Source organism: Pseudorca crassidens, chromosome 14, assembly GCF_039906515.1.
Source record: "Pseudorca crassidens isolate mPseCra1 chromosome 14, mPseCra1.hap1, whole genome shotgun sequence".
Lineage (NCBI taxonomy): Eukaryota > Metazoa > Chordata > Mammalia > Artiodactyla > Delphinidae > Pseudorca > Pseudorca crassidens.
The window spans coordinates 71,238,603-71,266,072 of record NC_090309.1 but is presented as its reverse complement, the minus strand read 5'-3'; the positions used below and the strand labels follow the sequence as shown (position 1 = coordinate 71,266,072).

General features: G+C 56.1%; 3 protein-coding genes across 9 annotated transcripts in view; 2 read left to right on the top strand and 1 right to left on the bottom strand.

Annotated features, from left to right (window-relative positions):
- The first annotated feature begins 341 nt into the window (after positions 1-341).
- EMILIN1 (elastin microfibril interfacer 1) lies at positions 342-8,191 on the top strand. Its single transcript, XM_067703459.1, has 8 exons — positions 342-1,004; positions 1,946-2,071; positions 2,533-2,753; positions 3,893-5,812; positions 6,172-6,288; positions 6,676-6,693; positions 6,853-6,990; positions 7,436-8,191. The coding sequence occupies exons 1-8, from the start codon at positions 835-837 to the stop codon at positions 7,771-7,773; spliced, it is 3,048 nt and encodes a 1,015-aa protein (XP_067559560.1). The 5' UTR covers positions 342-834; the 3' UTR covers positions 7,774-8,191.
- A 356-nt stretch (positions 8,192-8,547) lies between these two features.
- KHK (ketohexokinase) lies at positions 8,548-20,133 on the top strand. Of its 6 annotated transcripts, none has more exons than XM_067703463.1 (8): positions 8,548-9,178; positions 12,984-13,100; positions 15,416-15,550; positions 17,404-17,476; positions 18,208-18,354; positions 19,379-19,467; positions 19,605-19,762; positions 19,849-20,133. In XM_067703463.1, exons 1-8 carry the CDS (start codon positions 9,087-9,089, stop codon positions 19,932-19,934), a joined length of 897 nt encoding a protein of 298 aa, XP_067559564.1. In that variant the 5' UTR covers positions 8,548-9,086; the 3' UTR covers positions 19,935-20,133. The 6 variants fall into 6 exon arrangements, with proteins under 6 accessions (XP_067559564.1, XP_067559568.1, XP_067559563.1 ...); XM_067703467.1 differs by lacking the exon at positions 15,416-15,550 and adding an exon at positions 15,094-15,228 and having other exon boundaries at positions 8,549-9,178; positions 19,699-19,762; positions 19,849-20,022; XM_067703462.1 differs by lacking the exon at positions 15,416-15,550 and adding an exon at positions 15,094-15,228 and having other exon boundaries at positions 8,550-9,178.
- Positions 20,134-21,278: 1,145 nt separating this feature from the next.
- Positions 21,279-27,470, bottom strand: part of CGREF1 (cell growth regulator with EF-hand domain 1) — a 15,334-nt gene continuing 9,142 nt past the window's right edge. For both annotated transcript variants that reach the window (XM_067703470.1, XM_067703469.1), the window contains 5 exons: positions 23,698-23,791; positions 22,555-22,620; positions 22,395-22,465; positions 22,131-22,255; positions 21,279-21,934 (listed from right to left, as the gene is read on the bottom strand). In XM_067703470.1, coding sequence (XP_067559571.1) covers positions 21,488-21,934; positions 22,131-22,255; positions 22,395-22,465; positions 22,555-22,620; positions 23,698-23,780 — 792 coding nt within the window. In that variant the 5' untranslated portion in view covers positions 23,781-23,791 and the 3' untranslated portion in view covers positions 21,279-21,487. The remainder of the gene's footprint in view (positions 21,935-22,130; positions 22,256-22,394; positions 22,466-22,554; positions 22,621-23,697; positions 23,792-27,470) is intronic.

Genomic DNA, 27,470 nt, shown 5'->3' with positions numbered 1-27,470 from the left:
CTTCCTTTTACAGCTCTCCTCTCCACCTCTCGCCTGTGGGCTCCTCTCTCAGGCCTTCTCTCCCGGGGTAGGCCTGCCCTGGCCCCAGGAGAGCTGTGGCTCCAGCTCCCGTTCCCTGTCTAAGCGACCAGCCCTGGGCCTCCTCCCCAGCTCTGGCCCCAGCTCCGCTCCATGTGGCCCGTCTGAGAGGCTGGCCCCAAGCCCGGGGGCAACTCCACATTTCTCTGTTTTTCCTTTTTTTTTCTCTCTTTCCCGGAGTTAACAAGAAGCAGATGTGGCGCACGATGGTTGGAGAGGTGGGGGGAGGAAGGGGGAGGCTGGACCGCCAGCCAGACAGGGGGGAAGGGAGGGGAGTGAGGGAGAGAGAGAGGCGGGAGGCCAGGGCCCGCCCCGAAACCACTCTTGCGCCTCTGAGCAGCCACAGGGGCAAAGCCCTGTCACCCTCAGGATCCAGTCATTGGGGAAAAGCGATAGGGAGGCCAGAGGAGGGCCAGCTGGGGCGAGGGGGTGGAGGCCCAGGAAGCAGCATCTGAGAGGGCCAGGGACCAGGCACAGGAGGCCGGGGGGCACAGAGAACAAACCCCCCTCAGAAGTGGAGAAGAGGAGAGCGGAAGGAACCGAGGGAGGGACAGATAGGAGCCTGAGGAGGAAAGAGGAGGGGGAGAGGGGTCAGGCCAGGCGGCCAAGGAGGAGGCGTGCGGCTGGGGGCTGCCGGCAGGAAGCTGGGGACAGGACCTGCTGTCCCTCGGATCCGCGGCGTCCCCCGCTCCAGGCAGAGGCGCCGGTGGTCAGGCCAGGATGTGCCTCTGAGGGCCACCACGGAGCGCCCCCGCCATGGCCCCCGGAACCCTCTGGAGCTGCTACCTCTGCTGCCTGCTGACCACAGCCGTGGGGGCGGCCAGCTACCCTCCTCGCGGTTACAGCCTCTACACTGGGAGTGGCGGGGCCCTCAGCCCTGGGGGACCCCAGGCCCAGAGTGCCCCCCGGCCTGCCAGCCGCCACAGGTAAGAGTCTGGGCCCCAGCCCGAGGCTGGAGGTAGGTGGGAGGGTGGGTGAGAAGGTGTGTATCCTGGCCCCGACCTTGGGTCCGCTCTTCTGGGCTGTCCCCGCCTGGGGCAGGGAAGGGGGAAGAGGAAACCCATCCGCCAGGTGCTCTTCACATGCCCGCCTTCCTTCAGGGCACTTCCAGGGCCCCCTGAAGAGCTAGGTCCCCCCCCAACCTCAGGGAGATCTGCTTCCACGTTAGGCGCCCAGGGAAACTACCCTGAGGGACACCAGCCAGGCCTTCCTGCCAGCCGCCAGCTGCATACCAGCCTGGGATTCTCGGCAGACCTCTCATTCCTCTCTAGGGCTCCCTCAGCCCCATCCAGTAACCCACGCTTCTGACGCCGCTCCTCTGCTCCCTGTGGCTCTCCAGCCGACACGGACCAGAGACTGGCGCGAATGGGGCCAAGAGTGTAGAACGTCGAGCCCCAAGGTGGGCAGCGCTCATCAATGGCCTATTCTCTCCTTAACCCTGAGCTGGAGCCCTGCCTGCCCCGTCCTCTCCCCTGCGTGGTGGGTGGAAGCCAGCATCCAGGGGATCACCAGGGGCCCTGGCCAGTCGGTTCACACAGGCCACGCCAAGCTGGGGGTTGAGACAGAGGGACACGAATGAATGTGTGGATTCAGAGGCCCCCCACGTGCCCCCAGCCACGAGGATCAACATCTCGTGGTTGTGGTTTTGCATCTACATCTCCTGTCCCCATCTTGAAAAGTCTTTATTGACTCCTGCTGCACAGGAAGGTGGGGGGGCGGGGAGCCGCCCCTGCCAAAGCCCTGGCTCCCACCGTTCCCAGGGGCCCTTCATGTTTTGACCCTCCCTCCGCCCCTCTGGTAGCCCCCTGGGCCTTCCTTGGGGGTATGTGTCTCTGGATCTTGGGCCCACGTGGGGTTGTATCTGCAGGAACTGGTGTGCCTACGTGGTGACCCGGACAGTGAGCTGTGTCCTTGAGGATGGAGTGGAGACCTTCATCAAGCCTGACTACCAGCCCTGTGGCTGGGGCCAGCCCCAGTGTTCCCACAGCATCATGTGAGCACCTCCCCCTGCCAAGGGATGTGCACTTGGCTGGGGCTGGGCTAGGGCGGCCAACTGGGGGCATTTGTACCAAGCAGGTAGCAAGGGGCAGGACTGGGGGCTTCAGTCACAGCCAGCTGAGGAGATGCTGAGGCAGCAATTTGGCTGGTGGAATACTGAGGGCAAACTTACCTGGACCACCCTGCCAGCCCCTGGAATGGCTTTTCCGGGCTGGGTCACAGTCAAGGAGAGTTGTTCAAAGTTCCAGCACAGGACAAGGGGAGGAAGAGTAGGGATTTGGCCCTCGGCCAACACGCTGACAACTGTCAACTGAGCAAGGCCACATGCTGGTCAGTAAGGGGGACCCAGCCTGAGGGACAGGTCTAGTCCACCAGCGGCTGCTCATCTCTGAGGACAGGGGCCGGGATCACTACAGGACAGGGAGGAGTCAAGAGGCCTCCCTCTGCCTCTCCCAGGTACCGCAGCTTCCTCCGCCCTCGCTACCGTGTGGCCTACAAAACAGTAACGGATATGGAGTGGAGGTGCTGCCAGGGGTACGGGGGCGATGACTGTGCCGAGGGCCCTGCCCCGGCGCTGGGCCCTGCACCCACCACGCCGCGCCCCCGGCCCCGGCCCGCCCGCCCCAACCTCTCGGGCTCCAGTGTGGGCAACCACCTGAGTGGACTGGGTGGGGAAGGTGAGTACCGGAGCTGCTGGGGAGAGGAGGGGAAGGCGGTGCTGGGGGAAGCGTGGGCCAGGCTGCTGCGGGGAACCCCTGCTCCAGGTCAGAAGAGGGGACAGAAGGGAGTTAATGAGATCCCTTCCCATGCATGAGAGCGAGAGCGAGTGAGAGAGAGAGAGAGAGAAGAGAGAGGGAGAATATGTCCGTGTGTGTGTGTGTGTGTGTGTGTGTGTGTGTGTGTGTGTGACAGAGAAGAGAGATTGAGTGGAGACCCAGAGAAAAGGAAGGCAGAAAAAGAGAATGTGCTTGTTCATGCCCACGTGTAGCCAAGATACTTCCTAGTTGGGAACAGCTGCGGAGGAAGGGGGATTTCCTTGGAGAAGCTTGGTCCAAGGGGATAGACAGATGAGACTACAAGTCCTAGCATGCACTGCAGCCAACTACAGGTCCCAGGCCCCTCGGTGGCCTCTGGAGACTACAGGTCCCAGAATGCAGCAGTCCCCGTTGCCCGGCACTGCAGATGTGCTGTGTTTGCCTGCCAGGGAGATAGCTGTGCTGTAATTATGGAAACAGGAACTTCTGGCTGATTCTCCGACCATCCAGCCAGATCCCCCGCAGCTCGCCTCAGAGCCCTGTTTGTCCCTGTAGTGCTGTGGAGAGGTTCCTACCCCACGTCCGCATTTCACTCACCCTGAGGGAAGGACCTAGTGTCATTCCCTTTTTTCAGATGTTGGAACAGTTTCCATAAAGTTAAGAGGCATTCTGGAAGGTGGAAAGGACCTGGCCTTGGTGGTCTGATGGACGACCTGGGTTTGAAACTTGGCTCTGCCACTTATTAAACTTGTAATCCATGGCCCAGTTAATTAACCTCTCTGGTCCTCTGTTTCCCAGTCTGTGAAATGGGAAGAACTAATGGTATTTGCACAATGGAGTTGCTGGATGCGGGAAGGAGCCATGGTACACATGTGGCTTAAAGGCATTCAGTGAATGGAGTTTCCTACCATCTTTTCTTGCCCAAGTCATGCAGCTAAGGAATGGCCACATCAGCTGGGACCTCTGCCCTCTTGTTGGAGCTGGGGAGCGCAGGACCTAGGAGGTAGGCACTGAGCTCTGAGGCCTCGCCCCTCGCCCTTATGCCTTCCCCTCTCTGCCAGGACCTGGGGAGTCACAAAAGGTGCAGCAGCTGGAGGAGCAGGTGCAGAGCCTGACGAAGGAGCTGCAGGGCCTCCGGGGTGTCCTGCAGGGACTGAGCGGGCGCCTGACGGAAGACGTCCAGAGAGCTGTGGAGATAGCCTTTAATGGGAGGCAGCAGCCCGCAGATGCAGCTGCCCGCCCCGGTGTGCACGAAACCCTCAGCGAGATACAGCAGCAGCTGCAGCTCCTGGACAACCGCGTCTCCACCCACGACCAGGAGCTGGGCCATCTCAACACCCATCACAGCGGTGGTGGCGGCAGCGGTAGCAGCAGGGCTCTGGGCCCAAGCCCGGCCCCTCCCGGCCACAGCGAGGAGCTGCTGCGGGAGCTGGAGCAGCGGCTGCAGGAGTCCTGCTCTGTGTGCCTGGCGGGGCTGGATGGCTTCCGCCGGCAGCAGCAGGAGGACAGGGAGCGGCTGCGAGCGCTGGAGAAGCTACTGGCCTCCGTGGAGGAGCGGCAGCGGCAGCTCGCTGGGCAGGCCCTGGGCCGCTGGCCCGCTCCGGAGTGCTGCCCTCCAGAGCTGGGCCGGCGACTGGCTGAACTGGAGCGGAGGCTGGATGTGGTGGCTGGCTCGGTGACAGTGCTGAGCGGGCGGCGAGGCGCCAACCTGGGAGTAGCAGCTGGGCAGGGGGGCCACCCCCCAGGCTATACCAGCTTAGCGTCCCACCTCGCTCGCCTGGAGGACCGATTCAACTCCACCCTGGGCCCCTTGGAGGAGGGCTGGCGGGGGCTTCCCGGGGGCCTGGGCCACTGGCTGCCTGCTGCCCGGGGCCAACAAGAGAGGCTGGAGGGGCTGCTGGCCAACGTGAGCGGGGAGCTGGGGGGGCGGCTGGCTCTGCTGGAGGAGCAGGTGGCAGGGGCTGTGCAGGCATGTGGGCAGCTCTGCTCTGGGGCCCCAGGCGAGCAGGGCTCCGAGGTCAGCGAGATCCTCAGTGCCTTGGAGCGCAGGGTGCTGGACAGCGAGGGGCAACTGCAGCTGGTGGGCTCAGGCCTGCACAAGCTGGGAGCAGCTGGGGAGTCCCAGCAGGCCACGCTGGAGGGACTGCAAGGGGTCGCGGGCCAGCTCCAGGGTCGGGTCAATGCGCTGGATGAGACGGCTGCAGAGTTCGCACTGCAGCTGAATCTCACAGCGGTGCGGCTGGGCCAGCTGGAGGGGCTGCTGCAGGCCCGTGGGGATGAGGGCTGTGGCGCCTGTGGTGGTGTCCAGGAGGAGCTGGGCCGTCTTCGGGATGGTGTGGAGCGCTGCTCCTGCCCCCTGTTGCCCGCACGGGGCCCTGGAGCCGGCCCGGGTGTTGGGGGACCGAGCCGTGGGCCTCTGGATGGCTTCAGTGTGTTCGGGGGCAGCTCAGGCTCAGCCCTCCAGGCCCTGCAGGGAGAGCTCTCCGAGGTTATTCTCACCTTCAGCTCCCTCAATGACTCACTGCATGAGCTCCAGACCACAGTGGAGGGCCAGGGTGCTGATCTGGCTGACCTGGGAGCCACCAAGGACCGCATCATCTCTGAGATTAACAGGCTACAGCAGGAGGCCACAGAGCACGCTACAGAGAGTGAGGAGCGCTTCCGAGGCCTGGAAGAGGGACAGGCACAGGCCGGCCAGTGCCCCAGCCTAGAGGGGCGACTGGGCCGCCTGGAGGGAGTCTGTGAGCGGCTGGACACGGTGGCCGGGGGACTGCAGGGCCTGCGCGAAGGCCTCTCCAGACACGTGGCTGGGCTCTGGGCTGGGCTACGGGAAACCAACAGCACCAGCCAGACACAGGCCGCCCTGCTGGAGAAGCTGCTAGGGGGGCAGGCCGGCCTGGGCAGGAGGCTCAGCGCCCTTAACAGCTCCCTGCTGCTCCTGGAGGACCGGCTTCACCAGCTCAGTCTGAAGGACCTCACTGGTGAGGGGGCAAGAGGAGGCACGGGGTGGGGGCACTCCTTTCAAGTCCTTTCTTTCTCCTCCCCTGACCCTGCGACAGCCCAGCTTTAACCTCATCCACTTTCTCCTTGCCCTGCCCAGCATGAATTGCAGATCCACCTCTGTCCCAGGGCTTGGTTTGTCCACAAGAGATGATCCAAGGTCCCAGCTCCCCGCCCTCCCCTGACGGCTCAGACAGGCCTGTGGGTGGAGGAGGGGTGCTGCTCTGTCGGCTAGGTACCCAGCATGGGCAGCGAGGGGCCCATCACCCTGTCCCTGGATCCACCACCCTTTGGAAACTCCTTTTTATGGCTCTCCTTCAACTTAGTTTTGTCACTGTAGGTCCTGCAGGTGAGGCTGGGCCACCAGGGCCTCCCGGGGTAGAGGGACCCCCAGGCCCTGCCGGACCTCCGGGACCTCCAGGCAAGGATGGACAAAAGGGGCCCATCGGACCACCAGGTATGTGGGCTGAGATCCTTGCTGCAGCCAGGGCTACTCCCAGCCCCAACCCCGGCTGCCCCGGGCTTGACATTCTACTCTGAACCGGACAGAGAAGGGGGGGAAAGAGGCAAGGAACTGGGGCTGCTACATGGCTGACAGTGACTAGGAGCTAGGATAGTCACTGTGTTGGCCAGTTAGCTGTGGTGGCCTCACTGCTGTGTTGAAGACGATGCCTGAGCCTATAAGGTTGAACAGAATGGACCCTATCTGTTCCTCCTTTTCTTGATACGCCCAGTTCTGTTTTGGAGTCTGCATAGCACCTAGCACAGTGGGAAAGCAGATGTTTGCTGAGTGACTTAGCGAGAGCTGCCCTACTTCTCACAGCTCCCTTTTTTCTTCCCACAGGTCCCCAAGGTGAACAGGGTAAGTTCCTCTCATTCAGTGCTGGAGGGTGGGGAACTGAACTAGGATTTGGAGGATGGAAGGCCTCAGACAGCCCTGGGGGTAGAGACCCAGGAGGGGAAGGGGGCTGGGCAGCCCTGCACTGACCGTCCACTCTGACACCCTCCCTACCCCACCTAGGAGCAGAGGGGGCACCAGCAGCCTCTGTGCCCCGGGTGGCCTTTTCAGCTGCCCTGAGTTTGCCCCGCTCTGAACCAGGCACAGTGCCCTTTGACAGAGTCCTGCTCAACGATGGGGGCTACTATGATCCAGAGACTGGTAAGCCTGGGAGTGGGCAGCTGGGCACTGGGGGGAATGGGGGAGGCTGTGCAGTGATATGTCCCCATTCTTGCCGTTTCAGACAAGCTGAGTCTTTTCATTCTCTGGTTTGGGGAGACCCCTATTCTCTCCTTCATTTATTCATTCTCACCACAGCTTGGACTGGGGGGTGAGGTGGGGAGGGGAAAAGCCGGGGAGGGGAAAAGCCGATCATTCCACAGCTCTTTATGGGGGCCTCTTCTTGCCCAGGCACTGTTTTAAGTGCTGGGGATGGGGAAATGAACAAAACACTGGTTTCCCTGCCGTCCGTGGAGTTCTAGTAGAAGAGAGGTGAAAAGACCCAGAGGGTCCCTCCGCACGTAGTCCAGGAGTTCTGCAAGGGCTCCCGGACACCTTCACGGCCCCTGCCACCTGTCTCCCTCCTGATTGCCACTGTTGTCCCCAGGCGTGTTCACGGCGCCTATAGCCGGACGCTACTTGCTGAGCGCGGTGCTGACTGGGCACCGGCACGAGAAAGTGGAGGCCGTGCTGTCCCGCTCCAACCTGGGCGTGGCCCGCATAGACTCCGGTGGCTACGAGCCTGAGGGCCTGGAGAATAAGCCGGTGGCCGAGAGCCAGCCCAGCCCGGGCGCCCTAGGCGTCTTCAGCCTCATTCTGCCGCTGCAGGCCGGGGACACGGTCTGCATCGACCTGGTCATGGGGCAGCTGGCGCACTCGGAGGAACCGCTCACCATCTTCAGCGGAGCCCTGCTCTACGGGGACCTGGAGCTAGAACAGGCATAGACAGGGAGCCGGGCCCCACCGGCCCGAAGTGTCTACGCCGGCCAAACAGCCAGCGGGGGTGGGGTGGGGGTGGGCTCCGGGGCGTCTCGCCTGGGACGGGGCCCCGACCCGGGGCAAGCTGCAGTCTCTGTACCCGCCGCAGCAGCGCAGGCGCCCAGAGCAGCGTCCTTCCCACGGTCGGAGTGCGCCGGGTCGGGGACTCTGGGGTCTCCTCGTCCAGACTTTTGGCCTGATCGCCGTCCCTGCAAGACTCGGACTGCGGAGGAGCTAATCCTCGCACACTTTGCTCCCCCAACTGGCCTCTAGGCCGAATCCCTGGGCTCCGGGACTCTCTCGAGGGGGCTCCGGCCCCCACCGCCATACTAAACTATTCAGGAATAAAGACACTTGGGTTTTCTAAAAAAAAAAAACTAAACAAGCTGTCTGCTCTACTATGTGTTCAGGGGTAGATAGGCGTATACAGGGGACGGGGTGAGGGAGCCCCGGGTTCCGGACCCTGCTCGCGTCCTCCGCTTTGGCAGGGGTAGCTCTGCCTGCACTTGCACTGGACGCGCAGGCGAGAAGTGCGCCCGGGGCTTGGAGCGCTAGCCGGGCCCCACTACGGGTCGCGCCTTTTCCGCCGGCGTCCGCCAGAGGGCGCTGGGAGACGAGACCGCGGCGCCGCTGGGCGGTGTCTTCCGTCACGTGACCTCCGCCGCTCATCTTGCGTGCCCCAGCTGCTCAGCGGCGGAGGCGAGGCCTCGAGCTGGGATTGGCTGGGTCTCGGGGGCGGGGCGGGACAGCGGGGACCGCGCCAGCCGCGGCTCTGGATGCCGGGGTCCGGGCTGCAGCTGCGAGGCCAGACTCAACACCGCGGGCCTAGAGTCTGGAGAGGGAGCCGCGGGTGCAGGAGAGGGCGGGACAAGCGATGCCTTTCTGCTGCACTTTCTCTTGGCATTCATGAGGTTGCCTAGCTGCGCTTCAGAGAGATTTGTATTAGCTCGGAGTCCGTCTGACAAGTGAGGAAACTGAGGGCGAGAATTTGAAGGCGTAGCCATCTCCTGGGCCACGCAACCTGCTAAGGGGAGGCCAGGGACCAAGACCGCGGGGTCTGCACTCCCAGGCCCGCTGGGGTCGATGCGCGTGGGGAGCAAGAGCCCGGCTCCGTCCTCTGCACCTCTCCGCTGCAGGAGGCTCCTTGGAGGAGGAGCTCGGGACGCGGAGGAGGAGCCAGTACAGACTCTGGGAGCTGGGACACGATTCTCCGGGATAAGAGGCAGAGCCCGGGAGGAACCCCGTCAGCCGAGCGGGCAGAAATCTCCGGGAGCAGCATCATGGAAGAGAAACAGATTCTGTGCGTGGGGCTAGTGGTGCTGGACATCATCAGTGTGATGGACAAATACCCGGAGGAGGACACGGACAGCAGGTAGGGGCGCCCGGGCCCCTCGGAAACCCTAGGGGCCGCTGCAGCCCCGCGTTGTGCCAGGCGGCCAAGACTACAGGGCTGCGGAGCAGGGGGTGGGGGGGGCCGGGGGGCCCGCAGCGAGGCCTTGAGAGTCGCCTTGGGAGCTGGTGCCCCCTGCCCTCTGCCCGGGACCTGGGGAAAGAATTGAGGCCTTTAGTAGTAAGATCCAGGCTTTGGATAGCGTTGTGTTCTCCAGTTCCCATTTCAACCCTGGGACCGTGTCAGACATCATTATCCCCATTTTACCGCGTAGGCTAAGCAAGTAAAGACCCTGAGGGACGCAGTTATTTATCCACGGGCACACAGCTAGGAAGGTGCAGAACCAGTTTTTTTCTTTTTAACGAGAACTGTGCACTTGCCTATCACCAGCATTTACTTCTAATTTATTTACCACATATATATCTCATCTGTGTCTTTAAAAAAAATTTTTGAGGTAGCTTGCAATAAGAAGTATGTGCAGTTAGACTGTTCAAGAACTTTCAAAACCATGGTGTTCAAGCTTCCCTGTAGCTCGGGGCTTGCTGGCACGGCAGGCAAATTTGGAGATGCTGTGAGTTATGGGTAGAGCTGGCTCATGAGCCACACAGACTTTTCCCTGGTGCCGAATTCCAGAAGTTTACCAGAAGTCCTATTTCCAATACTCAGTGAACAGCATAGTGGAAGAGACCCTTCTTGGTTGTCTGGTAGAAGTTGAAAAGTCATTTGTTGGTTCCCGTATTTACTCTTGATCACCCTTACACTGTGATCCTGAGACACTGCTGTGTGGTGGAATCCGTGGCTGTCTCTTAGTGCAGTCTAGTGCTCAGAATACGGACAAGAACTGCTTCTTGGCCCTCACTTGTCTCAGCCAAGAACTGGATGAAAGGCGAGTTCAAGATTGAACTCGGGAAGGACACTACAGCAACCACAGCCAGGAGGCTCACTGAGGGCAGAGCCCCCGGCATTCTTCAGGCCGTGGGTCCACACAGCACTGTCACAGGCATTGTTACATAGTTTCCTCACAGCAGCCCATGGGAAGCGTGTAAGGATCAGTTGCTCCTCTCTTTAGAGACGAGGAAGCTAAGGATTTGGAGAAATTAGACAATTTCTGTAAGGGGCCACGTAGTTGATGAGTGGCAGAGTGGTGGTCACAACTCAAGCGTCCTGATGCTAGTGTTCCAGCCCTCCGCCCTCTCTAGTGCTCCCTGTTCCTTTTTTTTTTTTTTTTTTGGCGGTACGCGGGCCTCTCACGGTTGTGGCCTCTCCCGTTGCGGAGCACAGGCTCCGGACGCGCAGGCTCAGCGGCCATGGCTCACGGGCCCAGCCGCTCTGCGTCATGTGGGATCTTCCCGGACCGGGGCACGAACCCGTGTCCCCTGCATCGGCAGGCGGACTCTCAACCACTGCGCCACCAGGGAAGCCCCTCCCTCCCTGTTCCTTGGCTGCTGCCCGCCTCATGGAGTTGACCCTTTGCTTTGGGCTGCTTTGTTTGACAGAGGTGACAGCCCCTGGCAGAAGGTGCAGGGACCGTGGGAGGAGGCACAAGGGTATGCTGCCGTGTGGCCCTAGCCCACCTACCAAGGTCAAGCCAGCCCCAGGACTTGGTGGCCAGTGAGGAGGCAAGTTTACTTTCCGGAGAACAGTGCAAATTCTGGGGCTCCAGTTTCTCTAGGAACTGTGGAGGACCTCCAGGGGACCCAGAGCACTTGCTCTGCTGGAGCTGAGTCCCGGTGCCTTTGAGCTTACTCATGTTGGAAGGCTGGGACAAGAGCCTGCTGGTCCCACCCTGACGGGAGCTGGTTCCGACGCTGGGCACTAAGCAAGGTGCCTCTCTGAAGAGACCCTCTGTGCTCCCTGCGCTTGAGGGAGTATCTCCCTGCTCCCCCAGACCCATGGCTCTGCTCCTCTGTGGAGCAGTTTGGTTGTCCACAGGGCCTCTCTCCTGTGCTCCCATCCCACCCAGCCCAGCTCCTGGACTCTGTCTTGCCTCCCCGATGGGCAAACCTGAGTGGGGACACAGTCCTTCCCAGCATCTGAGCCCCACCTTTCCCAGGCTCTCTCCGTAGGCAGCCGAGAACTGCCACCTGGAACTCGGCCAGACCGCTGAGGAATGGCCCTGCCTCCCAGAGTCCTGGCTGAGCAGGACCTTCCGGAAAGCATCTTCATGCTCAGCAGAGCATTTCTGCACAGAAAGTTGGGTGTCAGTATAACTTTGAAGGGTTTCCACAGAGTAGAACTGTGTACCCTTTCTCTGAAGCCTCAACAAGCTGGGACCCAACTACTTTCCATTCAGAAACCACTTGCAGTGGTTTGGGGTCAGGAGACCCGGGCTCTGGTATCAGCTTTGTCATTAACTGTTGTTGGGACCTTGAGCAAGTCCAGTCCCTCCAGGCTTCTCCTCTCTTCTCTGCATGAAAATTTCTCTAAAGCTCATAGCTTGAGACATGTTTGACCTTTTGCAGATTAGTAGCCTTCTTTCTAATGAGATCGTGGTCCCCTTTTCCCAAGGCTGAAGGGAACTTCAAGGTTAAGCTTTGTGTACAAATATACCCTAGCCTAAAAATTCTACTTCACTCATTTCTCTTAATTAGTAGTTCTTCAGTACTTGTTCCCCTTATCGTAAGCTGCCACAGTTATTATTGTCCTTTTTGGAACTGGAAGCATAGAAATAACAGGCTGTACTGTTACCTCACAGTATTATTGGAGCACAAATGAGAAACCATTCAGGTTCTTTGACCATGTATGCATGAGTTATCATTTTTGTTGTTGATGATGACAATGAAGCCCTTCAGGTGTATCTTGACTTAGTTTCCTTTTGTTAGATTTTCAGTAAAGATGGAGAAAAAAAAAAGGAAGAAAAAAAAAGGTAACTATGCACTGTGATGGATGTGTTAACTAACCTTATTGTAGTAATCACTTCACAAAATATATGTATATCAAACTCATCACGTTGGGGCTTCCCTGGTGGCGCAGTGGTTGAGAGTCCGCCTGCCGATGCAGGGGACACGGGTTCGTGCCCCGGTCAGGGAAGATCCCACATGCCGCGGAGCGGTTGGGCCCGTGAGCCATGGCCGCTCAGCCTGCGCGTCCAGAGCCTGTGCTCCGCAATGGGAGAGGCCACAACAGTGAGAGGCCCGCGTACCAAAAAATTTAAAAAATAATAAATAAATAAATCATCACGTTGTACACCTTCAGCTTTCAGAATGTTATATGTCAATTATATCTCAATAAAGCTGAAAAAAAAAGGAGAAACAAACAAAAATGGAGAAAAACTGGTCTTCACTCAGTGATCTTTTTAACTTTTGTCATCATAAAAGTTACCACACACAACTTTCTTAAATGATCACAATGTCCGGGTTTGCTTCCTGTCTTAATTATTTTAATCTGAGTTATTACTGAAGTGGTCTCTCCTAAGACAGGAGCAGCAGGAGATTTGCCACCTTTGAGAAGAGGCAGCTCTCAGGAGGAGGCTTGGTGGGGGTCCCTGTAACAGAGGAGGAAGTAACCCAAAGTCAGTGAGACCCTCAAATTGTGATGGGCCCAAGTGAGTGCTTTCCTGATGTCATAAGAATAGGTGAAAGATAGAAATGAATCACTGTGAACTTGAATTTAGCCTGGGCTGGGGAATAGCTGAGCCGCTTCCCTTTGCTGAGCCTAAGGCTGGCCTGGATGCTTTCTGAGGGGAATCGCCTGGCTTTTACATCCTGTGGGCCCTACTCAGGGCTCAGCCGTGCTTATCCCAGCCCCAGCCTGCTGGAGCTGCAGGGACCCTCCTTGTGTTTTGCAGGTGCTTGTCCCAGAGATGGCAGCGTGGAGGCAACGCATCCAACTCCTGCACTGTCCTCTCCCTGCTTGGAGCCCCCTGTGCCTTCATGGGCTCGCTGGCCCCGGGCCACGCTGCCGAGTAAGTGGAGGGAGCAGGGGAGGGTGGCCCACAGGGTGGGGGGAGAAGAAGGAAGCCTTGGCCCTGGGTGGGCGGTCTCTGAGAAATGGTTTGTGGCCACCAGAAATGGGTGGGGCGTGGGGAGTGGAGTACCAGCATCCCAGACCCTCCCTGGTATGGCTTATCTGCTGCTCAGTTGTTAATGCTCCTCCTGTTAAAGGTTTCATTTTCACAGCCTGTTTCCTTGGCCAGTCCCTGGAGCCTGCTTCGGCTTCCCACCTTCTCCTTCCTTGTTTCCAACAGACTGTCTGCGGTGGATGTGACTTTGCCCTTCTCAAGTCCCTAATCCTGCCTGTCCTTTTGGCAGAAGGCAGTTAGGGACATGCTGTACCTGCCCTCTCTTGGGGATGTCCTGCCTCCACGGTCCCAGGGTCCAGGCCTGCAGTTTCTTTCCCAGCTGAGGGGGCAGGGCCAGTGATTGTGTCCCCGTTGTTCACTGAAGCAGCGAGAGCTCCCTGCCCAAGGACACCCCAATGCCACGTGCTAAAGCTGGGCCCAGACCCATGCCTCCCAGCTCATCGGCTAGGAGGCTGCAGCCCGTAGTGGCCCACACGCTTCCTCTATGTTGGCTGCTGCAGGGACCCAAGAGCCCTTTGACCCCTGGCACTGCCGACTCAGCAAGCGCTTATCAGGCGGTGAGGCCCACTTTGCCCACTGTGGGCACAGGGGCAGGCTGCCAGGTTGCTGGCCTGTAAAGCACAGCCCTTTGAACCCTGGTTTGAGCGGGGCTGGTGCCAGAGCCCAGCCCCAAGCCGCAGCCAGATTCCCTTCCTTATGAACTGGCACGAGAGCCTGCCCTGTGATGTGGGACAGAGGGACCCGGAGCCAACAGCTGCTCACTTGTCAGCCCTCGTCAGCAGCTGCCTTCCCTCCCAGCTAGAGCAAGACCGTGCCTCTTGCTTTGGGGTGGTGGACCCACCTTTGTGTGGCAATCATGCTGATAGCTGGGCCATTCCAAATTCTCCCCATGTGTTCAACAAACACTGAATGAGCACCTACCATGTGCCTGGCACTGTGGGTGCAAAAAGTTATTTGGCAAAAACCAAATCATATTCTCCATGCTGTGGGAAAGCTACTATTTAAAGGATCCTTGAGACGTAAGGCAAGGAATGATGCCCCGATGTGGTACCTCTATACAGATCTGTATTGTCCAGCCTTGGTGTTGCCGAAAGTGGGGTTCAGCCATAGTGAGAAAGTCCAGGATGGTGGCTGGACTGCTGGGCGTAGTGGCCACAGCTCATTTCCAAAGAGCTGGGAGGGATGGGTGGCCTCCTTGTTCTGCTGGTACAGTCTTCCTGAAGGGCCACCCCCCGGCTCACTCTGATTGGAGGGGATTCTGAGCGAGAGTCCTGGACCCGGTCCATACTGAGGGGCCTCAGGCACTGAGAGGGCTTGCCACTGTGGAAGGAGCGGGTAGTGAGCAGGGCCACCGAGGCTGGGCATCGTGGAGGCAGGTGTAGAAGGAGAGGAATCACGTTAGGACTGGAAGGACTTCAGAGAGTGGAGTACCATGGGGATAAGCAAGCAGAGGGCACCTGGGGGACAAAGTATCACCTTGGTCATTATTAATACTGCCTGGGCCTTGCGTGATGCGGGCCACAGTGCCCTCACCTGCTAGGTTCAAACAGGGTGCATGTTCTAGGTCCCACATCTACCCCATCTAGCTTTATGAACGTGAGCAAATCCTTTCCAGCTTGAGTCAGATTGAAGGACAGGGTCAGGGTTGGAGTTTGCTTCAGTCAGGACCCAAAAGAATGTCCCTTAGGGTTTTTCTCACTAAGCTCCAGCCATGCTCTCCTGCCTCTCCTGCCTCCACACAGCCTGTGACAGTGACTCCCAGTCCCATCCTAGCCCCTGTGCTTGCACCCCAGGGTCCCCGGTGGCCCTGCCACCTACCCTCCAGTCCCCAAGCCCCCGTCGAACTGCGCCTCCCCGGGTTACTCCGCCCTGGCAGTTTTGTCCTGGACGACCTTCGCCGCTATTCCGTGGACCTACGCTACACGGTCTTTCAGACCACGGGCTCCGTCCCCATTTCCACAGTCATCAGCAGCGAGGCCAGTGGTAGCCGCACCATCATACATGCCTACAGGTTTGTACGTCTGTCTGCGCCTTGCCAGCTGCCGCCACCATTGCCGTCACTCAGCTCCCAGAGCAGGACCCTCTCTCCAAGACCCGCGTGCTCCGGCACCGCTCCCCACCCCGCGGGAGGTCCAGGCCCCTGGTAGCCTCTAATCTGTGTCTCCTTGCCCTTCCCTTGGCTCGGGCTCCACCCCAAGCTTCCTGGTGGCTGACTTCAGGCAGCGGGGCGTGGACGTGTCTCAGGTGGCCTGGCAGAGTAGCGGGGAAGCCCCATGCTCTTGCTGCATCGTCAACAGCTCCAATGGCTCCCGTACCATTGTGCTCTACGACACGTAAGGCCCCCTGGCCTGCCCTGCCACAGCCCACCAATTAGCTCCCTCACTTGCCACGTGGGCAGCCCACTTGCCCACCCTCTGTGGCCTCTCTCTTTGTACCAGAAATTGTCCCTATGCCAAACTGTTCAGTGATTTCGGAATTGTTCTCAATTAGGGGAGAAGTGAGGTGGGAAGGGATGGGCTTTGCTCTGCCTGGCGACTTGGCCTTGGTCAACACCAAGGATGGGCGGGCAGGCCTGTGCAAACTGTAATTTATGATGTGATTCCTCCATAATCAGCCAATCAGCAGCCTGGGTGTGAGTATGGGGAAATTGTTCTGAGGACAGAGGGATGGGAGATGTGATTCAAACCATCTTGAGCCCTGAAGGGGGCCCACTGGGGTTTCCAGGGTCAGCCCCAGAGTTGCCAGCCTGCAGCATGGCACCAGGAGCTGAGGTTTGGGTGTTCGAAAGAGATGAGCAACCCCAAAGGTCCCAGCATAATGAAGCCAGACCAAATGCCACACACCACTCGCAGCCATTGCTGAAGGAGGGAAGGGGAACACTGGCTCAGCAGAACAGGGCTATCTGACGTGTTGCTAACCTCGGGCAGGGCAGGGGCATCCCTTTAGGGTCCCAAGCTTCCAGGGAGAGACCCCTTCTCATCTCTCCCAGATTCCCTCCTGAAAAATCTCAAGAGGTTTAGTTTACTGAGAAACTAGGGTGTGCCAAGTACTCTGTTAGGGCAGAGATGGCCCAAGCCCAGCTGCCCTGGGGTTCTGACTGTCCCTGCTGCCCAGCACGACCACTGAACCTGCGGGAGGGGCAGTCATCCTAGAACAAGATTTATAACCAGTGGCCCTGGGCTCTTTGTGTCCCAATGAATGAGTGGGTAGGCATACATGCTAGACACGATCTTCCCATTGGGCAACCCTAGTCATCTGCCCATTAAGCAACAATCTGTAGCAGCTTTGATCAGGGACACAACATGGGTATTCACGGGAAGGGAGGGAGAGGAGCTCCAAGGAGAAATGATTATTGCCCACGGCCTCAGTCCAGGCATATCCACACACATTATCTCCAGCTGCAGCAGGCCTGCGGGGCTAGGAGTTCGGTCCCATTTACTGAAGGGGAAACACCTCAGAAAGGCCACAGTCACCCAGCTAGTTAAATCGAAGTAGGATTTGGCACAGAACATGGAGGGGAGGACACTGGCTGTGTGTAGGTCTCTGGCCAAGGAAGGTCAAGGCGGACCCTTCCCAGGTCTCCACACCTAAGTCGGCCAAAAATAAACTCATTCTCAAGCACCAACCTTGATCCCAGGGCCATAACATGGAGCTGCCAAACTCAGGACAGGGCTGCTGTCACCACTGGGGTGCCTGAACTGAGAGGACCCAGACCCGAGCTCCAGGCAGAACGGCGTGGCCTTTGTAGTTTCCCAGGGCACTGCGTGGTGGTAGCTGTGTGTGCTGCTGGCAAGAGGAATTCTGGGAATTGTAGTCCCTGGTGCTCTGAAAGCATTTCGGGAGATATGGTCTGCAAGGCACGCAGAACTGGTCCCTTGCTTGACATATGTGGTGGTTGAGTTTGCCCTTAGATAATATCACAGCCTCAAACACAGGAAGGGGCATCCTAGGAAACTGCCTCCAGCCCCCTGTCTGGATGGAGCTGAGCAGGGCAAGGAGTGGTCTCGAGTTTAGCCTGAGACAGGGTCTGTCCTGGAGCCAAGCCTCAGAAGCATGTGCTATAGATTCAGTTTCCTGCCATGCTGCAGGCAGCGCCAGGCATAGGGGCCGTAGCAGCCAGTTAGAGATCCTGGCCCTGGCTGACCTCACCATGCCCCTTCTCTGTCCTTTCTGTCCTGCGACTCAGGAACCTACCAGATGTGTCTGCTAAAGACTTTGAGAAGGTTGACCTGACCCGGTTCAAGTGGATCCACATTGAGGCAAGCCCTGCCCCACCTGTGTTTTGAGGGCCTCAACCTGCCAGCCCCTCCACATGTTCTGCCTTCTTCTTGGTTTCTTTGAACCATGAAGTACCTTAGAGATCAATGAATCCAACCCCCCTCACCCACTCTCCATCCTCCTTCTATGTTTTCAGGTGGAAACTAAGGCCCAGAAAGACTGGGTGATTTTCTCAAGGTCACACAGCAGGATGTAGGTGCCAGAAGCAGGGTGCTGGCTCTAGGCAAAGTCTGGTGCTTCCTGTGTTACAGGCTGCCCCACCTCCTCTGGACTTGGCCTCTGGCAGGAGCCTGGCTGTGGGAGGCCTGACCTGTTACCTCTGGGGAGGCAGGAATGGGAGGGCCTGACCCAGCTCCCAAATAAAGGGAACTAGAATCTTCATTCCAAGAGAAGTTTTGGAGTCTAGGTGGGAGGAAACCTTGAGAAGTCCTGAGTTCTAATCCTAGCCCTGTCATTTAAGTTATTGTAGGTCCTTAGGAGAGTCTCTCTTTTATTCTTTCGTCTTCTCATCTGAAATGGGAGGGCTGGTCAATAAGGTCTCCAAGGTCCAGAATAGCACTAGAATTTTGAGACTTAGGTTGGGTTTCCAGCCCAGCCTTCCTGGCCCCTCTCCCCCCTCACCCATGGTTCCAGCAGGGAGGGAAGAATGAGGCAGAATGAGACCAGCGCCCAGCTGGTCCTGAGTTGCCTGCCCTGCCCTGCTCTGCCCCAGGGCCGAAATGCATCAGAGCAGGTGAAGATGCTGCAGCGGATAGAACAGCACAACGCCAGGCAGCCTCCAGAGCAGAAGATCCAGGTGTCTGTGGAGGTGGAGAAGCCGCGAGAGGAGCTGTACCAGCTGTTGGGCTACGGAGACGTGGTAAGCATCCCCCACGGCCCCCCACCTTGCCACATCCAGCTTAATTTGGTCCTTAAAGGGAGTCCGAGTGTCCCCTTGTCCTGCCTGTCACACTTAGGGCGGCACTTTGCGGCTTGGTGATATTGGCAGGTGGGGGCAAAGCAGAGGCAGACCTCTAGCTTAGGGCTCTAGTGCAGGCCTCAACAGCGGCCAAGGAGTAGAATTTCTCCAGCCCAGCGGGCGCATAGGTATGAAGGCAGCCAGAGGGCTTGGTCAAGGCCAAGACAGCCAGCCTCAGGGCCAGCCTGCGTGGAAGCCTCCCCTCCCTGGGCCTCCTGTCTTTTCCTCTGTCAAATGACAGGATGGGACTGTTCTCCGAGGTGCCCTCCAGTTCTGTAGGGGGTGAGGGAGGATGGGAAGGGGGCTTGCGCATGGTAAGTGTGGAATGTACGTGGAATCGGGATGATAATCTAGCATCACAGTGGCAGCTCGTTGGGCCTCAGCCTTGGTTGCACGTTAAATGATGTGGATGCCTGAGCCCCACCCTCATTTTTTTTTTTTTTTTAATTTGGTTGGTAGAGGTGAAGCCTGGGCTGAAGTATTTTTTAACAAAACACCCTGGTGATTCTAATATGTAGCTGGTGTTAAGGAAGCTCTAGAACCCCTATCCCTTTGTTTTAAAGATGAAGAAATCAGACCTAGAGGGCATAGCTGTATGCGGAAAGCCAAACAGAACAAAAACCCTCCTGAAAGCCGTGGTTTCACCTGCCAGTTGTAGATTGCGCCCCAAGATGACCTCAAGACTCACTCTGGGTTTTCAATTGTGAGGAAATTCGTTGATCTTAGAATAGGCCGGGGCTTTCGTGTCACAATTTACATGGCTGTTTTCTAGCATATCTGAGCAAGTATGAAAACGTGTTCCTGAGGGACAGTGAGATGCTACTTGGGGGTTTAGGTGGCCACGATGGAGGAGCAGGTTGCTGGTAGTGAGGGACAGCTGGGGTAGAGCTCAGCTGACTGTCAGCCTCTCTTCCACTGCCCACAGGTGTTTGTCAGCAAAGATGTGGCCAAGCACTTTGGGTTCCAGTCAGCGAAGGAGGCCCTGAGGGGCCTGTACGGTCGCGTGAGGAAGGGGTGAGCTAGCGGAAGCCAGGCAGCGGCCCGGGTACGGGGAGTGAGGGAGCCTGGCCTCCAGGGTCTGCCCCGGGGAGGGATAATGAGGCTGGGGGCCAGGGCTGGGCTAACACCCAGCTGAGTGGAGGGTGTCACAGGGCTACGCTGGTCTGTGCCTGGGCTGAGGAGGGTGCCGATGCCCTGGGCCCTGATGGACGGCTGCTCCACTCCGACGCTTTCCCACCGCCCCAGGTGGTGGACACTCTGGGGGCCGGAGACACCTTCAATGCGTCCGTCATCTTCAGCCTGTCCCAGGGTGAGTACCCCAGCAGCAGGCCCAGGGCCGGGGCCTGCCCCTGCCCAGAAGGCCCGGCTGATCTGGCTACTCATCCCCCCCTCCAGGGAAGAGCATGCAGGAGGCACTGAGCTTTGGCTGCCAGGTGGCGGGCAAGAAGTGTGGTCTGCAGGGCTTCGATGGCATCGTGTGAGTGCCCTGTGGCAGGAAGCACCGGCTCACATCCCCGCCCCGGGCCAGCAACACTGGCTGCCGTCGCCCTCTCTTCTCTGGCCAGCTGGCATCAGGCTGCCTTGCCCCCCCAGGCAGATGCAGGCTGTGGGAGGGCTCCACCTGTGACCTGGCATCTCACATGGCAGAGCTGCAGAGCAAATAAATCTTCCCCAGAGCCAGCTTCCTTCTGGCAGTCTGTTTGTCTTCGATGTCTGAGCTGCTCTGGCTGGGGATTCTGGAGGCTTTGATCCTGCAGTCCTTCGCCCTTTTTTTCTCTATTCCCCAAATTCACCTCCTGCCCAGGCCCAGAGGAGGGGCCACCCAGACCAGAGCAGCAGGAAGTGCCCCAGGCTTGCCACCAGCTGTGCCCCTGCTGGGGCCCCAGCTCAGGGTAGAGGGCCAGACTTCCAGCCTTTCTGGCGGGGGAGGAGACTTAACCCCTTGCACCCCAGGGAACCTTCCAAATAACCACAAGCCATGAGAAAAGCTCCTCTGGGCCCCAGCTCTGTCACAAGACTCCAGTGGCCACAAGTGTGTCCACATGGCTGAGCCAACCTGACAGGCCAGCGGGCAGGGAGCCTCCTCTGGTTTGGCGGAGCCTCTGCAGTCCAAAAATATCTCCCCAATGACTGACCCCGAGCCTGACAGCCCCACCCTTGGAGCTGCCTTGTAGTTAAGGCGGCGCCTGAGCCACAAATGTGACCCGGAATGCAAAGCATTGCTTTCCCTGGGGGAGACCTGGTCTGAGGGCATATGGGAATTGGTGAATTTCCACATGGGAGTTGGGGCAGGGGGGTGAGGCCGTAGAATGTGATAAAAGGTATGGGCTTTAGGCTCAGACAGGCCTGAATTCAAATCTGCCACTTACTTAGCTATGGGACCATGAGTACATTACTGAACTCCATCTTCCCCAATTTCCTCATCTGTCAAATGGTGCTAATTCTGCCTGGTCATAGAATTATCATGAGGATAAAATCACAATATGTAATATGACCAGCGTGATGCCCAGTGTGTACTAGGTTCTCAATAAATGGTAATTATTAATATTTTCAGGGGTGGGGAGCAGATACAGGATGATGGAGAAGATCTACCCTGAACTGCAGGAGGGCGTTCTAGTGGTTAGGCCCCAGGGAAAGGCTGAGCTCCCTTCCCCGGGTTGTCTGCAGCTGGCTGTGGCCTAGTGCTGTACTTTGCTGTGTCTCAGCACCATCTGGGAACACTGGGTAAACTGAATTCCTGCACTCCCAAGAGGACTGCCCAGTCCCGACCCTCTGCAGCCTGAGGTCAGGGCAGGCTGGACCAGTGGATCGATGGCCCAGAGGGATGGGTTCATTTGGTTCTTTATTGGTTTTCTGGGCCCTAAATCTGCCCTTCAACTTAGGGTCTCCCTGAACTGCACAGAAAGACCTGCCACCTACTGGGGCCAGGAAGGGGGCACAGAGGTGGTCGTTGTCCTAACACACACACCCTACCCTTTGGGGCATATGTTCTGGCACTGAGACTTGTAGGTGTGCAAACCTGTATCCTCAAGGTTTATATCTCATCATTCTCCAGCTGAACAGCATGAACCTCAAGCTCATTTGGGGTTTTCTTAGACTCCAGTGTTTCCCTTGGAAGCTCTTCTGCTCTCTCTCCAGTGTCCCTGGCTTCTACCTGTCCCCCAACCTCCCCTCCAGGGCCTGGGGCTTCTCTTGCAGCCTCTGCCTGTCCCCCAGCCTCCTGTACAGGTTCCAAGGACTCCCTTCTGGCCTCCACCTGTCCCCCAGCTTCTTCTCTGGGACCTGGGGCTTCATGTGCTTCTTGTCTTGACGGGCTTTTAGCCAACAGAGGCCGCCTCCCAACATCCTGTGGCTCTGGGGGCTCTTTGAGATCTGTGTGCCTCGGGGCCTCTCCGGGGAAGTTGACGAGCTCTGCAGGGGTCATGAGCCCATCCCCATCCAGGTCCTGGGTCTCCAGCACCTCATCCACTACCAGGATCACCTGTGGAAGGGTCTATAGTGACTGGAGATGCTCCCAGGAATCCTGACCCTCCCAACACCCCCCTGCATCCCTGCCACGCAGGCTTTGAGCCCTCCTTTCACAGGGGATTCACCAAAAGAGTCATGATGAAAAAAACCAAAGCCCCAGGGAGCTGGGTCTTCTTCTGGGAGAAGGGCCCCCATCCAGCAGGGCTTACCGGGTTGGTGGTGAGAGAGTCGGAAGCTCCAGGGGCCAGAGTTGCTGTCAACATGGACAACAGCTCCAGGCCATCCAGCTGTCCACTCTGGTCGTAGTCATGGAGAGCAAAGAGGTAGAGGAGAACTAAGGAAGAGAGGCTGGATCAGAAGACGCATCAGGGGACAGGTGGATCAGGCAGGAGTCGCGGGATGGCCTGAGGTCAGTCCCAGCTCTGGCTGCCCTGGGCCTCCCGTCCACGGGCCCCATCGGCCCAGCCCCTCACCCTGCTCCCGGCTCATGTGCTCCGGCTCCTCTTCCATCCTCTCTAGTCCCTTTAGGTAGCTCTGCAGAAGTCTTGCAGAAAAGCGGAAAATCAGTCCACGAGAGGCCAGTCTGCAGCCCCAGGCCTGGCCCTCGGGTGCCCCCCACCCCAGCCTACTCACTGAAGTTGCTCCTGGCCTGGCTGGAAGGGGTTGGGTAGAGGTGGATGCTGCACTTCAGGGTCCAGCCTGGAGGAGGGAGGGAAGCACCGGCCTCGCAAAGGGCCTCCTCTGAGGGCCCAGCCTCACAGCCTTCCATCCCCAAGCTCCTGGTAGAGTTCTCCCCCCAGACCCAAAGGGAGCTGCTTCTCCAGGTCCCCAAAAACCTTGTGGGGAGGAGGCCATTCTGGCCTCCTCAGAAGCAGAAACTTACTCCCCAGACTCTGCCTTTGCAGATTCCTAGCTTAGATGGTAAGTGAAAATCCCAATAAAACATCTGGTTTGGTGGAGGCCAGAGGAAGCCGCACCTAGCAGACACAAGTTGGAGACCCGAGAAACCACCACAGTGGGCGGCAGGACAACACGCATCACGGCAGCCCTTCCTCTGTGATGCTGGGAGGCGGGGGACAGGTCTCTGGCTGAGCCTGGTGGCACTGCCCAGTTTTATACAGACCCGATTTGCTCCATGACACAAAGTGGACTCTTTTTTACCCCAAGTTGAGGGCATATATGTTGGTTTTGTAGTTTCGATCTGCTCAGGGGCTTTTTGTCAGTCTTTAAAGCTCAAAATTTGCTTGCAGTTCTGGACAGGGATCCCTGTTGGCCCCAGTCAGTCCAGATGTGTGATGCCAGAGAGCTGGCAGGAGCTGCTACAGCAACTTTTGTCGCTGCTGCCGGCCCTTGCTGCTGTGGCTGTATCCGTCCCCCGACCCCACCCAGCATACCCACTGCATAATATTAAGACACAAAACCTCAAGAAAGATATTCAAATAAAATAGAAGTGATATGCTAATGATCTCTATTTCTTTGGAGCTTCCACTATAAGGTCTTGATAAGAGGACTGTAGCCCCTTCCCAAGCTTATAGCCTCACATCTCATTGGAAATGAGCTCCCGGTTTCCAAGTGAGTCCAGCAAACGTGTCGATGCCCACTTTGCAGAGGGCACTCTAACAGGCACAAGGCAGAAGCTGAGGTGGTGGGGATGATACAGAAGTCAGGGAGCGTACACCCAGTCTTCCGCCTCCCAGAGGGGCCCACAGCATACCTCTGATTCTCCAGAGACCCCCCTGCTCCCAGCCCACAGCCCTGCCCTCTGAATCGCGTTACTTTGTGGTGCCGTGTTTGGGAACAGCCTGACTCAGGGGCAGTAGCAGCAGCAGCACTGACGTTCTCATCGTCACAGGTAACATCCTTCCTGTAGCTGGAAGTAGGAAACGGGGTTAGGGAATCAGAGGGAAGCAGTGTCTGCCACAGAGGGGGAATTGGTGGGTTAGACAGGAACGCCTCTCTCCCTGCCTCTACCTGCCACCCAGGTGACAGGACTCCTGTGCAGGGAGGAGCCACACACGGACATCAGGAACTTTGCTCAAAGTAAACCTTATTCCGGATCCAGCATGTAAAGCGCATAACGCAGACTTGTGCTGGGGGAAGCTGTGCTGCGGGCAGGACTATCCCACTCTTGCCCTGCCAGTCCCCCAGGTGCTTGGAGAAGTGCAGTTTAAGCACATATGATGTAGTTCAGTCCACTCATTTTACGAGTGGAAACTAGTTCAGAGAGGATGAGAAAAAGGCCAAATTAGAAGTGCACAGAGTCACAAAAAGACCAAGCCTTAAACAGGGAGGGAAACAGATTGTTGGTTTGTATCTGTATTTGTATTTGTATAAAAACTCACTGAAGAACAAATCAAAAGAGACTAGACTCCTTGAAATAGGTCTACACTCAGGTAGGGCTTGAAAACACAACAAATCAGGGTCAATCCAACAGTGGTCCCAAGAATTGCTATTTATTAAACACAGGAAAACCAGATCCCAATAGAAAGGAAAAAAACAAAAACCTTCCTTTAGACCTACATTGTGCAGGCCCATTGGCAGCACATCACTTGATTAAATGAAAATAGTCCAACAGAGTGTCTATCAATGTGCAGAGCATGAAGCTTTCCAGTTAGTCCCAGGAGTGTGTACATGATCGTGAGTTTCTGAGGAAGCAGAAGACCTCCAGAGCTGAGGCTGAGACCTCAAACTCATCTTTAGGAAGACAAATCATGAGGTGCTTGATGGTCTAGAGCAGAGGATCAGGAACCCTCTGAAATGGTACCCTACACTTTGGCTGGCATTGAATTTTCCTGGAGAAAGGTGTGTAGCTTTCAGCAGATTCTCAAAGAGTTCCATGACCCTGATAAGGTTCAGGACCACTGCAGGGGGAACATCAGCTTCCTAAGAGCTCTTCCTAGAGGCAGTGGGCAACTGGCCAACAGGTGGATACATGTGTAGCTGTGCAAATAGAGCTGCCTTGAGGAAGAAGCAGCACAACATGGAAGTCCACAAGAAGGTGAAGCTCCTGAGAGTCATAGAAACTGTCTCTGTTTTTCTAGACATACGTGGGCCCCAACAGATATAGTGAGTCTACATAGTTTGTAGACTAAGACCTGCCGCAACCAAAAAAAAAAAAAAAAAAAAAAAGCATCATGGAGGAGATAATAGGGGAAAAAAAAGAACCTAAAAAATAATTTAAAAGGAAGACAAATAGAAAGCATAAAATAAGATGGTAAAAATAGATCCAAGTAGGGCCTCCCTGGTGGCGCAGTGGTTGAGAGTCCGCCTGCCAATGCAGGGGACACGGGTTCGTGGCCCTGTCCAGGAAGATCTCACATGCCACAGAGCAGCTAGGCCCGTGAGCCATGGCCGCTGAGCCTGCGCGTCCGGAGTCTGTGCTCCGCAACGGGAGAGGCCACAACAGTGAGAGGCCCACGTACCACAAAAAAAAAAAAAAAAAAAATCCAAGTATATCATAAATTGTATAAACATAAATTGTATAAACTCATAAATTGTAATAAACATAAATTGTATAAACTCATCAGTTAAGAAATAGAGATTATCAAAAGGTACATAAAACAACATACAAGTTACATGCAATTTTCAAGAGATTAACCTAAAAAGTAAAGTCACAGAAAACAAAACGGTGGAAGAAGGATATATAAAGCAATACTAGAGGAAAGAAAGCTGGCAGAGTTTTATTGACATTAGAATAAATAGAATTTAAGGTGAAAAGCATTATTATAGATAAAAAAGTATCATGACAAAATGCACAAAAGTTTAATCCCCTAGGAAGATATAATGATTCTGAACCTGTATGTACCTAATAACATAGCCTCAAAACACCTAAAACGAAACTGGCATAACACTATCACCTGTTAGAATGACCAAAAATCCAGAACATTGACAATACCAAGTGCTGCCAAGGATGTTGAGCAGCAGGAACTCTCATTCATTGATGGTGGGAGTGCAAAATGGTACAGTCGCTTTAGAAGACACTTAGGTGATTTCATTCCAGACTAAACATGTTCTTACCATACAATCCACCAATTAAACTCCTTGGTATTTACCCAAAGGAGCAGAAAACTCATGTCCACACAAAAACCTGCACGCAGATGTTTATAGCAGCTTAATTCACAATTGCCGAAATTTGGAAGCAACCAAGATACCCTTCGATAGGTGTATGGATAAAGAAATTGTGGTACCTCCAGACAAAGAATATTATTCAGTGCTAAAAAGGAATGAACTATTCAGCCATGAAAAGACACGGAAGAATCTTAAATGCATATTACTAAGGGAAAGAAGCCGATCTGGAAAGGCTACACACTGTATGATTCCAATTGTATGACATTCTGGAAAAAGCAAAACTATGGAGACAGTAAAAAGATCAGTGGTTGCCAGGGACTGGCGTGAAAGGGATGAATAGGTGAAGCACAGAGGATTTTCAGGGCAGTGAAAATACTCTATATGATATTATAATGATAGATACGTGTCATTATAGATTTGTTCAAACCCAAACAACACCAAGAGTGAACCCTAAGGTAAACTATGGACTTTGGATGATTACGATGTGTCAGTATAGGTTCATCAGTTCATCCTCTACCCCTCTGGTGGGGCACGTTGATAATGGATGAGGCTGTGCATGTGTGGGGCAGGACATATACGGGAAACCTCTCAATTTTGCTGTGAACCTAAAACTATTCTAAAACAAATAAATTCTTAAAAAAAAACTGGCATAAACACAATCAGGAAAATCGAATCTGCCATTATGGTGGGAGAATTTGACATACCTCATACAGTATTTGAAAGATTAAGCAGACTAAAAATTAGTAAGAATGTAGACGATTGAATAAAATATTTTCTAAGCCTGAGCTAATGAACAAATAGAGAACCCAACTCCAGTCACTTAGCAAATACATTTTCTTCTCAACACATGTGGAATATTTATAAAAACTGACAAGCAATAGGCCAAAGAATATGGCTCAGCAAATATTAAAGAATCAGTCTCATACTGTTACATGACTAAATGCAATTGTATTAGGAATCAATAACAAAAATCATGTAAAAATCTCATTTATATAAAAAATTTAAAAGGTACACTTACATATGGGTCAAAGAAGGATATCATAATGGAAATTGTTGAATACTGAGGATTGTATAATACTGGGAAAACATACATCAAAACAAGGTATGTAGCTAAAGCAGTATTAAAGGGGAAGTGGGTTGGGGAATTCCCTGGTGGTCAAGTCGTTAGAACTCGGCGCTTTCACTGCCCAGGGCCCAGGTTCAATCCCTGGTCAGGGAACTAAGATCCCACAAGCCGGGACTTCCCTGGTGGCGCAGTGGTTAAGAATCCGCCTGCCAATGCAGGGCACATGGGTGAGAGCCCTGGTCTGGGAAGATCCCACATGCTGTGGAGCAACTAAGCCCGTGCATCACAACTACTAAGCCTGAGCTCTAGAGCCTGTGAGCCACAACTGCTGAGCCCACACACTGCAACTAGTGAGCCCACATGCCACAACTACTGAGCCCGTGTGCTGTAACTACTGAAGCCCACGAGCCTAGAG

Bases quoted from the DNA above. Each gene is read 5' to 3' on its own strand.
- EMILIN1 (XM_067703459.1), top strand. From the start codon at position 835: ATGGCCCCCGGAACCCTCTGGAGCTGCTACCTCTGCTGCCTGCTGACC. The intron at 2,754-3,892 runs GTGAGTACCGGA...CCTCTCTGCCAG, and splicing joins GAGTGGACTGGGTGGGGAAG to GACCTGGGGAGTCACAAAAG. The intron at 5,813-6,171 runs GTGAGGGGGCAA...TTGTCACTGTAG, and splicing joins CAGTCTGAAGGACCTCACTG to GTCCTGCAGGTGAGGCTGGG.
- KHK (XM_067703463.1), top strand. From the start codon at position 9,087: ATGGAAGAGAAACAGATTCTGTGCGTGGGGCTAGTGGTGCTGGACATC. The intron at 13,101-15,415 runs GTAAGTGGAGGG...CTCCACCCCAAG, and splicing joins GCCCCGGGCCACGCTGCCGA to CTTCCTGGTGGCTGACTTCA. The intron at 18,355-19,378 runs GTAAGCATCCCC...CACTGCCCACAG, and splicing joins TGTTGGGCTACGGAGACGTG to GTGTTTGTCAGCAAAGATGT.